This window comes from Gymnoscopelus braueri, assembly GCF_963280865.1.
Source record: "Gymnoscopelus braueri genome assembly, chromosome: 9".
In the NCBI taxonomy this organism is placed as follows: domain Eukaryota; kingdom Metazoa; phylum Chordata; class Actinopteri; order Myctophiformes; family Myctophidae; genus Gymnoscopelus; species Gymnoscopelus braueri.
Window position 1 is genome coordinate 34,518,698 of NC_137610.1, and position 12,011 is coordinate 34,530,708.

Below are 12,011 nucleotides of genomic sequence, written 5' to 3' on the forward strand. Positions count from 1 at the left end.
TATGACAGTATCCTGGTCAGTATATAAACAATATAATTGAAAAGTACACAAGAGTGCAAAGGACATTCCATTTCCACAAATTTTGTGGAAATTTATGGAATTCTCATAAATATATGAGATGGTGCTGGTAGTCTAAATAGGTGGATATGGGCTGCGGAGGGGCCGCCTATATGAATGGAAAGAAGTTAGAACAAAGGCAAAGGTAAGACACATTAAAAGACGCTCTATAGAAAAGGTCTGCGACCAAAGTCAACATTCAGACCCATAGATTGGGGACAGCGTTTTAAGATAACTAGAGGTTCGGGCCGCTATGTGGCCCTCACTCCCTACGTGGCACCGCCGATCCGACTGATATGCCCATATGTGGAGATCTCTCTATCTGTCAGTCCTTGTCCCTTTTATGCCCATATATGGAGATCTCTGTATCTGGCCAGTCCTTGTCCATTTTAGGCCCATGCATAGAAATCCCTGATGTCATCAGTATATGCCCCCCCTTTTGTGCCCATACATGGAGCTGAGTGATTTGTTTTCTCCTGATGCTATGATGACACATTAAGGTTAAACAACACATTCCATGTTTTGGCGTAGCTGTATTGGGAACTCATTAGGATCCGTCTATGGTGTGTTACTCTGTCAAGGATCCATATATGGTGGATGTGCTATTATTGTGCCTGCTGTTCCATCACAGGTTTCTTTAGTGCACTAAGTGTTCAGAGTAGGACATCCTTGGTGGGATTTAAACCCTGGACCTTTGGACCATGTAGACATGTTTTAACACAGTGAGCCACATGCTCTGTGTTTCAACAAAGTGTTATTAATGCTAGAAGCAGGGATTTTTAACAATTAATTTTCAAAGCTGTTCCATAACCTTTCTAAAGTATTTTACCCCATTTCCAGGCCTATAGCAATCATATGGTGCCATAATGAGGCTATATACAGAAGTGTTCTATCAATGCACCAAGACAGACTCGAGCAAAGGTGTCATGTGACAAACAGAACAGATCTGTTGTAGATGTATTATTTTTGTCACGTGACGTCCTGTTTACATTAGGCCACACGTATTTCACGTAATCCCAAAAATTGTAAATTATATCCAAACCTTTTCCCAAAAAAAATATTAATTCCAAACCTTTTACAGGCCTGGAAAACTTTTTTTTTCTTCTAAATATTTCCAGGAATTTCATGACCGTGGGAACCCAGTAGAAGTGTTGCACTGGATGTTTCAACATCCGGTTACTCCATTTTGAAACGGAGTAACACACCAGACTGTCTGGTGTGTTATTGTCTATCACCTGGTGTTTTATCTCCTGTTGTTTTACTCTGACAGGTGGAAACAGAGTAAAACACCATGTGTTAGACTGATCCACGACAAGTTTTACTCTGTGGGGGTCCCTTCTTTATCTCTATCTCAGCTAAGGGGTCATTGGCCTGAAAGACGTTGAAGACCCCCTGCTATAACCTTCCCACCCTGTGTCCTTCGTACATGTGTTCTCCTGGTCCTGCTGGGTGAAAGGTAGCGTCTTGCTGTTCAGTGCCATCACCACTTCCTGCGCTGGTTTCCCCATCCTTCTCAGTGAGGAAAGTACGCTGCATCACTAGTCTCTTCATAGTGTGACACTTGTACTTGAGCTCTGGACTGCCATTTTTGTTCCCCTCTGATGGCCCCTCCTCAAAAAGCACACAGGTGCCCACCGCATCTTCATACTCCCCAACAAGTACACACTGCCCAAGTTGCATCATGGGGCGCTCACTGTCGATGTCCAGTATCTTGCAGGTGCCACGTAACTTGGACAGATCATTGTTCATTACACCAGACAGCTCAACTACAACCAGTTGCTCCTGCTCTTCCCATTCGTCTTCCATAGTCAAACCTCTGGGCTGAAAACAATTTCAAATTGATGTATAGCTGCACACATCAACACCATATAAGTTCAACACACGCTTTTACCTCTGGAATCTACTCTATGATGTCAGTCATGATGTATCCAAATATGGAGCCAGTGATATAATGGCTCCATATTTGGGCAAGGTTTCAGCACGATCTGACTGTGATTGACTTCCATCCATTATAACATTAATCAAGTTAAATATTTCAACACAAAAACATTTGTGAAAATGCGAGGAGGTACTGCCTTGGCCTACTGGCAGCATGTACACGAAATTTGGTCCTGATGGGGCCAGCAGTGTTGGAGATTTTCCCCAAACACACATACAGTCAGACCTTCCTGGGCTAGTCTAGTCCAGTGATCGTCAACCTATGGATGGGCCCAATGGTGGGTCAATTAATGTAAAAAAATAAAACATCTTCATGGTTTTCTTTAAAACCTCGAAAAACATTCGTTTTCTTTGTGATACCAATAAATAGAAATTTAAATAGTACATTGGTTCCATTAATCCAAGACGGAACACAATGGATTGATTGATCATAAATAAACATGCCCACTTAATGCCATTTGTGGTCACTGGTCAGATGGGTGGGCCATGAACGCTTTAGAGATTTTCAAGTGGGCCCTGATCCAGAAAAGGTTGATAACCACTGGTCTAGTCTCCTACAGAGCCATGGTGTAAAAAATAATTGTCATTTACTATCATCATCTTCTCTCTATCAATGGACAAAATCTGTGTGTGTGTGTGTGTGTGTGTGTGTGTGTGTGTGTGTGTGTGTGTGTGTGTGTGTGTGTGTGTGTGTGTGTGTGTGTGTGTGTGTGTGTGTGTGTGTGTCCTTCACATGGCGTCCCAACCAGTCCACTTCAAACTTGGCGTGTAGGAGCGGAGGGAGTGCAGTGCCCGATGTGAAGTCGGTTGGATCAGCAGTTCTCTCAAAAATATTCATATATCCCCATATATGGAGAACCCTGATGTCATCTATGACGTCAATAGTGATGTCATTGTACGGACGGCGGGACAGACAGATAGAGATAGCTGGATGGATGGAAGAATCTATAGGCTACTTACTGTATGATTATGTTACAGGACACAGGTTACTTGGTTTTCATACCAAAATACATAATAGTTACACAAAATTAACATGATTGTTTTTTGACCGAGATAAGACTTTATTCAGTCTATAATTTATACTCCATAATAGTACATACATACTCCATATGTAGATCTGTTCTTTTTAAAAAGGCACCCTTTTGCAAAATTATGACATATAACCTATATGTGCAAAAGTAATATAGTAATATAACTTGTAACATAACTAGATATTCTCGATACTAAGTAATAAATAAAGTAATATTATTACTTTGTAAAGGAGTAATAAGTAACTAATAACGTATTGCTCTTGCTGAGTAATACTTGCCTAACACTGGCACAGAGACTTCCCACTTTGTCAGAAACACAACCAGCAGGGGGCAGTACCCTCATGAAAGAGAAAGCATGTCTGAGCAAGATAAAAGAGCATAGCGTGACCAGACTATACAGTCAGCCACAGGTCAAAGGACATGACCTCTACTTTCCTCTACCAGACCATCTGCTGGCCCAACAAAAAGCAGAGGTTAATGTTAAGCCAGAGGAGGTTGAGACTGTGTAATCTGAGCTGATCCTACCTACTACTATAATTGACAAGGCCTCCAAAGTACGTCCGGGGTTGGTCAGCACAGGATCAGGATCACTCCACTTGCCTCCAAACTTGCCACAGACGATTGATCAGAGCTCTGGCTAATACTTAGGCTTCTTTCCCCACCTTGATCAGTGATCAGACTCTCAGCTTGACTGATTCCCTGATAGGCCAATCAGACCCTCAGCTTGACTTAGCAGGGCTTTGCATGACGTTTATGCCGGACTTCGCATGACGTGTGTGCAGAGAAGGCTTCCCTGACGGGCCATAATAGATGTGTTATAGATGTGTACATTACCTTCATCAGATGTGTTATAGAGGAGAGGAGAGGAGAGGAGAGGAGAGGAGAGGAGAGGAGAGGAGAGGAGAGGAGAGGAGAGAAGAGGAACAACTGACAACATCTAGATGTGAGGGCCGCAAAGCGGCCCAAACCTCTAGTCTGCTCAATCAACGTGTGTCCTCACCTCACCTCAGACATCAACACAACTTAGAATACTTCATATAAAACATAAATCTGTGAACAGCATCTGTTGTGTGTTTGTCCAGCATGTGTGAAAACATCCTTAGCAGGAATAGGAGTAAATGATGGAGAAATTATTCCTGCCATAACGGAGTAACCTTTGTTTTTTATCAGCCAACTAGAATATGAAGAGAATATAGAGATGTCTATATACATATATACATACATACATACATACATACTGTACATGTGCCTCTGCCAATAAACTATATTATGACAAAATCCATTTTCCGTTCCTTAAACTGCTGCTCTTGCTGCTAATTTAGATCACACACTGAATGTATCAATTATCCAGTGTCTGACTATATATAAAACTACCACAGCAACAAACTAAATAAATAAATACACACAGCTTGATGATTTAACAGTTCATTACAGCATGTTTTATTAATGAATGGCAACATGAAGCACAAATTCACTAGCAATGACTCTTCCAGCAGCAGAATCTTTAGTTTAGTCCAGTCCAGTCCAGTCCAGTCATCCCAGCAGTTCTCTGGTTCTGTCCAAGCAGTATGAACTGGTGTGGACTGGTTCAGCTCATCAGAGATATTCCAACAGTTAACTCCTTCCCGTTTGTTTTAAAGGCTTAATGGTCATGTCTGAGGGTTTGTAATTAATAACTCATGAAGGTGATAAAAAACAAAAATACTATACAATTCTATACACGTGGTGGTTACAACTGATCCAGACCAGACTCTGAAACACTATGAACGCACAGCAGCAGCTTTAGTCCTTCACCTGGCTGTTGTAAGTATCTACCCCTTCAGTTATGCTTCATTTATACATTGTCGGGGAGCTCGGGTGGCACATGGGTAAAGTGCCTGCCCACCACCGCGGAGTCAAGGGGTTGGAATCCACCATTGGGGTTGCATTCAGTTTGGCTGAGCATCTACTGTATATGAACACAAATGGCAGAGTTCAGGGAAGGGAAGCTGGGCGGGGAGGGTGATCTTTGTTGCTGCAACAGCAGTGGCAACACAGAAATGTATGGGGAGTAAGTTGGCAAAACTAAAATTGGGAGGAAAAAAGGGGTAAAAATAGGCTGTTTTATGATATTATAAATCAGGCTTTCCTCAGTCAAACAACATAACCTCAATCTCTGATATGATGTCAGTTTCAACAGACAATATAAAGGCACTCAAAATGTGCTATTACTATATTGTTGCTGTCTTGCAGAAACCTTGTATTAAATATTTTTATGTTTTACCAGCTTGTACAGCAAGCTGGTCTAGAAACACACATGGAAAAAGGGGAGTGCCTGTGATGTTTTAATTGGTTTGAATGAAGAGGGGGGCGTTCCCGTTACTTTTTGTCGATTGGTTCAAATGGTTCAATGACAGGCTTCTTTTCCCATCGTCCGCTATTGCTTTTCTATGCTCTGGAGGGGCGGTCACAGATTCCACGCTCTGGATCTCTGACACTGTAAGCGAGCTATTCTGCCCACAGTAGCCGACCACAGCGCTCCTCAGAGGGGACACGGGCATCTTTCGCTGGCCGGTGCTTGTAGATATACTATTTTCGGCTCAAAACGGCGATAACGCCAGAACGGTGGGTCGTACTGGGACGGGGGGCGGCTTGTTGGATCCGGCAGGCGAGGCACATCCAACAAGTCTCTCCGTTGCTCCAAGGCCGGTCTGGGTGCGAAAGACTGCCTTCCGCGGAGGTCGAGGGACGGTAACAGGAAGAGTGGGCACTAAGGAAGATTGGGCTTGTTTCTACACAAACTATTAATTTTAGCCGATAAATAGATATAGAAACTGCTTCGCATAAACAATGTTGTTGTTAAGAGAGATTCGACAGGGATATATGTTTTATATACACATATTTACAAACAAAAGAGCGTCGGAAACGGTATCCCAGTCAGTTCTAGAGGTCATGGTAGGATAGAAAACCAGCAGCACTAAAGGTCCTGGTAAAGGGGAAAGCCAGCTCTGGTAAGAGAGAGAACCAGTCCTGGAGGTCCTGGGAGGATAGAAAACCAGCAGTATTAGAGGTCTTGGTAGGTTAGGAAGCCAGCAGTAATAGAGGTCCTGGTAGGATAGATAGAAAACAAGCAGCACTACTCTTCATAAACGTCATGAAATGAAAAATATGTATACTTTTAGAGCATATCTGTGGAATGGAGATATTATTAACAATAGATGTAAAAATAAAATTTGTATTCAATTCCTTCCTTACAAAAATGAAATGCATGATTACATCAGCAAACCAATATAAATAAACATAACACATGATTTCATTCACCTGTGTGATTCCTATAGTTCATGTTCCTCCACACACACAACTGTTTCTCATTATGGAGACAATGTTGGGCTGCTACTCTGTTGTGAATCTCATTCAAGATGACAGCTGGACGTTACAAATGCTCCCGTTTTAAACTTGAAGAGTACACTAAAATATGGATCTGAAAACATTTCAGGTGAGAAATAGGCAATGCAGTAACAGTTCGCACTGCCTCTCTCTTTACTCTCTCTCTCTCTCTCTCTCTGCCTCGACATAAGGCAGTGTCGTTTTATGTCCCATAGCCCGAGGGGACGGTAGACTGTGATTGGCTGAGACACAAGCAGCCTCTGTTTGACAAGGATTTTCACAATAAAGGTAGAAAAAAAGCCATTTCATGATGTCTTTAAGTCATATCGCCTAGGCCTCGTTAGGCGTCACACCTCCATTCTGTGTCTTCCAGAGGACAGTCCATTGGTTGTTCATTCTTGTCCTGTCACATCCTGTCCAGTCACCTGCTGTTCCACTCCATCTTTGGAGACTTCTCCTTCCTCTCCATACATCTTCATGGTTGTTTTAATCTTGTTTGCCTCACCTCGTGGTGGCTAGCTAGGACTCGCGGCAGTAGTCCACGTCAGCCCATTTCTGCTGCCTGGCAAGCCCCTCCCATGGCCCCGCCCCTAGGAATCTCCAGGATATCTGGTTGGCTGTAGTACGGCCGGTCAGCCATGCCCCCTCCCCCTTCATCGCCTCCTCCCCCACCGCTGTCCTCTTCGGCTGTCCCAGCATGCATCATTCTGCCCGCGGCAGACAGAAGCTGGATGTCAGAGTGGGCGTTAGCCACCGTGTGGCGCCGCACACCGCCGGACTTTTCCAGGTACGCCTCACCCTCCTGCTCCACCAGGGGCGCCAGAGAGTAGGTGTCAGAGGAGGACGAGTGGTGGTGCTGGGTCACACGAATCTCCGGCCGGGACCGGTCTCTTAGCAATGCCCCCGAGAGGTGGGACTCTGCACAGAGAGAAGCCCTAGTCAGTATTTTGGTGAAATGTATCAAACTTAGATTTTGATTGACATAAGTAGTTAATTAATTTAAGAATCTTATGGGCAATTAGTGTTTTATTTTCAGGAACACGGTTCATAATGCGATATACAACAACAAATATATTCTACGATAGTACAATAGAACAGGACGTACAGGGTTTATAAAATGCTTCAGCAGGATGACAGGAAAATCCCTCATTTAAGCACTTGCTCTCCAAGTCAGTCCCTCAGTTAAGAACATAACTTTCAGACCACTACAGCTGGTCAAGAATCAAATCCCTCTAGAACACTGTCTTCCTCTCCGCTTTTCTATTGTCTGTCACTCCTACACTGTCTCCCTCTCAGCTTTCCTACTGTCTGTCTCTCCTACATTGTCTCCCTCTCATCTTTTCCACTGTCTGTCTCTCCTACACTGTCTCCCTCTCAGCTTTCCTACTGTCTGTTTCTTACACGGTCTCCTTCTCTGCTGTGAACTCTCCTTTTGGAATACAAACTGTTCTTAAAACATTTGGCTCCCTGCTGTAAGAACAAAAGCAGGGCCAGAGGTCAAGTATTTGCTCACAAGTTGCTTGACCATTTCTCTGTTTGTACAGTGCATCAAACGAAACGTGTGTGTGTGTGTGTGTGCGTGCGTGCGTGCGTGCGTGCGTGCGTGCGTGCGTGCGTGCGTGCGTGCGTGCGTGCGTGCGTGCGTGCGTGCGTGCGTGTGTGTGTGTGTGTGTGTGTGTGTGTGTGTGTGCGCGCGTGCGTGCGTGCGTGTCTGAAAGACCTCACTAATTCCCTGGCAGCCCAACAGGCTGAGCTGCTCCCAGAGTTGACTGTAACAACAAGAGATTAGCTGCTCACCTTCTCCTCATAAGAGGATCATACAGCTGCATACCTGCACTCTACTACCCTACACATGGAAAACCAGCAGCTCTAGAGGTCCCGGTAGGATAGAAAACCAACAGTATTTAATTAGAGGTCTTGGTAGGTTAGGAAGCCAGCAGTAATAGAGGTTCTGGTAGGATAGATAGAAAACCAGCAGTTCTAGAGGTCATGGTAGGATAGAAAACCAGCAGCACTAGAGGTCCTGGTAAAGGGGAAAGCCAGCAGTATAGAGGCTCTGGTAAGAGAGAGAACCAGTAGTACTAGAGGTCCTGGGAGGATAGAAAACCAGCAGTATTAGAGGTCTTGGTAGGTTAGGAAGCCAGCAGTAATAGAGGTCCTGGTAGGATAGATAGAAAACCATCAGCACTACGTGTGCAGGGTGGGGGACCACTGGAACTGACTTTGTTTTCTACACATGTGTTACAAACGTATACTGTATATGTATACACTGCTTCGATATTTATTATTATACATGGCCCCAGAGAATATCCTGATTCAATATTAGCGTAGCAGCCTCATTACTACAAGCTATCCTTAAATTCGATATGGATTTCAATATATTTTCTACCTTTTAGGGGAACATTAAACATATGCGTGTGTAAAAGATGTGACTATTGTCAGGTGACTGACTCAGTTGACAATAATTTCTAGGTCGTTACTATGGCTTCTCCCACGTTACTATAAGGTACGCTTATGAAGATGGTTCCATTCTTTCTATTCAAGTTTCTATTCAAAGAGTGTAATACCACCAAATATGAATAAACAGTACTCAACTCAGAGCCATGCACTTATCAAAATAATGCAATATAATATAATAAGAAGTACATTAAAAGTAATTAGCCTACACTTTGATTATGCCTTACTTCACTTATATAACTGTAATTGTTAAATTATATCCTGTTTTTCAATGATTAGATTTTTTAAATAGTTATTATAATCATATTCAAATAATAATCATGAAGATAACTGACCTAGCACCCGGCTACTGCTATGCAGGACCTTGCCAAGATATGGAGAGATGATCATCTCCACCAACCGCTCCAACCGGTAATACTCTGTATTGGGACCACTGGGGTCATGAACACCCTACAGACAGACAGACAGAGTTGACAGACAGATCATTAGACAGACAATTAACCCCATGTGGCCCTATTCTGGGGTGTACATTCGGCAAAAATAGCTGATCTACAAGCTCACAGCGTGTCGCATTGCACGTCGCAAGACCGTCTATTTTCGACAAAGAGATTTTGTGTAAAAAGGAGTGAACCAAGTATAGAGCCCAGAGAGTACACACACTTTATAAAGGTGTCTACTCTTGTGTGTGTGTGTGTGTGTGTGTGTGTGTGTGTGTGTGTGTGTGTGTGTGTGTGTGTGTGTGTGTGTGTGTGTGTGCATGTGCGTGTGTGTGTGTGTGTGTGTGTGTGTGTGTGTGTGTGTGTGTGTGTGTGTGTGTGTGTGTGTGTGTGTGTGTGTGTGTGTGTACCTGCAGTATTAGCAGCATCTGTGTGATGGCTGGAGGGATGCATGGTGAAGTACTCAGGCTGTCCTGCAGGGAGAGTTTTAATAGGACCAGGTCCCTGAAGGCTAACAGAACCATCTGTCTGACTGTCAACTCCTGACCCTGAACACACATACACACACACACACACACACACACACACACACACACACACACACACACACACACACACACACACACACAAAAATAAATGCCATATTTATGTATTTCTATTTCTCAAATTCTACGCATGCACGCATGCACGCACGCGCGCATACACACACACACACACACACACACACACACACACACACACACACACACACACACACACACACACACACACACACACACACACACACACACACACACACACACACACACACACACACACACACACACATGTGTTTGTGTGCGTGTGCGTGTGTATTTGTACCTGTACAGGGTAGAAGATGGCCTGTAGAGTAGGTAGAGTCTCAGTGAAGAATCGAATCCACATCTCAGACAGGATGAGGAGCTGTCTTTCCCCTGGACAGACAGAGACAACAGACAGAGCGGAGGACAGAAAGGCAAGTCAAATTATCTTTCTACAGAACTTAATCCTGTCATCTTTAATCTCTACACCTCAAACAGGATGAGTCTATGTAGGCCGTTAACGTTTTTCATGCTGGTGCACCAAAAATATCAACTTGCCTTTTGGCATGGTCTCACCCATTTCCGCCTAAGCAGGGGTCTGACTCCATTGTTTGTAAGTGCTGCTTGTGCTCCTTGTAAACATCCCTACCATACTCAAGTGAGGGCGTCACATGACAAAAAGGACAGATTTACAAGCTAACAACGCATCACGGTGCAACGTGTGGTTAGCTCATTCAGCTGTTGAACCTCCTGGTGTAGCTGGTCTCTCTTGGCACTGGACAACAATCTGAGCTGACTGTATTTGGGCCAAAGAAACGTGGCTATTTTGTGTTGATCCTTTATCTAAACTTTTCCAGATGACGTTCACGGATGATTGCCTGGTAAGGAGAGTCTGTTGTCCTCCTGCAGTAGTGCTCGATGCGCCAACTTTCTATCTTTTCACACAGCTCTTGGTTCACCAATTGGACAGAGTTTAAAGTGTGGTAGACCGTACTAAATCTCATGTCCCCCATTTGCTTCACCGGGCTTGACAGCAAATCTGCCAAGCCCGACTTCCTTATATACTTCATCAACGATTTGGCAGCTTGCAGAATGAACATATCTTCAGGGGCTGTCTGTGCCAGGCTGAGAACGATTGAGGGCATAGAGCTGCGCAATATTATACAGATGATCCTGGAAATCAAGTAGTCTGTATGGTCTGAGGGCAGCCATTACGTTTGCACCCTGGTCTGTCACCCATATACCACTTTATTGAGCACATTAATGTCTGGCCATATTCGGTTACTAGCGGTCTGATTATTTATCTCATGATATTCTCACCTGTTTTAGTGTCTTCTGGTGGAAACACTGCTGTTGTCAACACTTTTCTGATTAGTTTGAATGACTTTGTTAACAAAATGCCATGTAGCTTGATTTGTAATAGTCCAGCTTCAATAGTTAAGTTTCATTTATGTTTACTGTTAACACTACCACAATATTAGATCATGTCAACATAAATTGATAGCTCAAAGGCCATGCTGGTGTTATTGCATGTTTAGCCCATTGAATATAATTTGCATACAGTACCATACTAAAATGAATGGAAACCAATGGCTTCTTGGAATGTCCAAATTCATTCATCTCCTACAACTGAATCAAACAGTCTCACAATCTCATCTTCACAACAGCATGCAATGCATTTCTCAATGATCTTTGTTTTGGACTGCTATGTACTTTTCTTTGAGGAGCTAGTAGCGAAGCCAGTAAGAGTAGTCTCCAAGGTACTGGCCACTGCAGCCTGCATCTTGCCTTTGCACCCTCTATCCACATGTCGCTGCAAGCCTGAATTCCCAGTGTTCTTGCTGTCATTTCTCATCAGGACATTTCACATAACCAACTGCATCGTTAAGTGTCAGCGCTGAAGACTAAATTGAAATGCAACTATACCGCCAAGTTTGGTTTGTGATAGTTGTAAACTTTGCCGAAGACAGATTTAGTTTGACCTCCTCCGTCATTCACTACAGCTGTGTTCACATCTGTAAGCATGTCACGTGTCGTGTTCCCTCCCCAATTCCTGTGTACACACTATCACACTATCATGTGTTGTTGTCAAAAAAAATGTTGTTAAATCAAGGAAATAATACAGTAGTTAGTATAGAAGTTAGTGAACTTTTTATTTTATTTTT

The 12,011-nt window shown here is 43.5% G+C and overlaps 1 protein-coding gene across 1 annotated transcript in view; it reads right to left on the bottom strand.

Annotated features, from left to right (window-relative positions):
- Positions 1-6,936: 6,936 nt before the first annotated feature.
- prr5l (proline rich 5 like) overlaps positions 6,937-12,011 on the bottom strand; it is a gene marked incomplete at its 3' end in the record, with an annotated part of 27,225 nt that continues 22,150 nt past the window's right edge. Inside the window, exons 6-9 of the mRNA XM_080438146.1 lie at positions 10,148-10,239; positions 9,697-9,834; positions 9,185-9,299; positions 6,937-7,310 (exon numbers count right to left, since the gene is read on the bottom strand). Coding sequence (XP_080294272.1) covers positions 6,937-7,310; positions 9,185-9,299; positions 9,697-9,834; positions 10,148-10,239 — 719 coding nt within the window. The remainder of the gene's footprint in view (positions 7,311-9,184; positions 9,300-9,696; positions 9,835-10,147; positions 10,240-12,011) is intronic.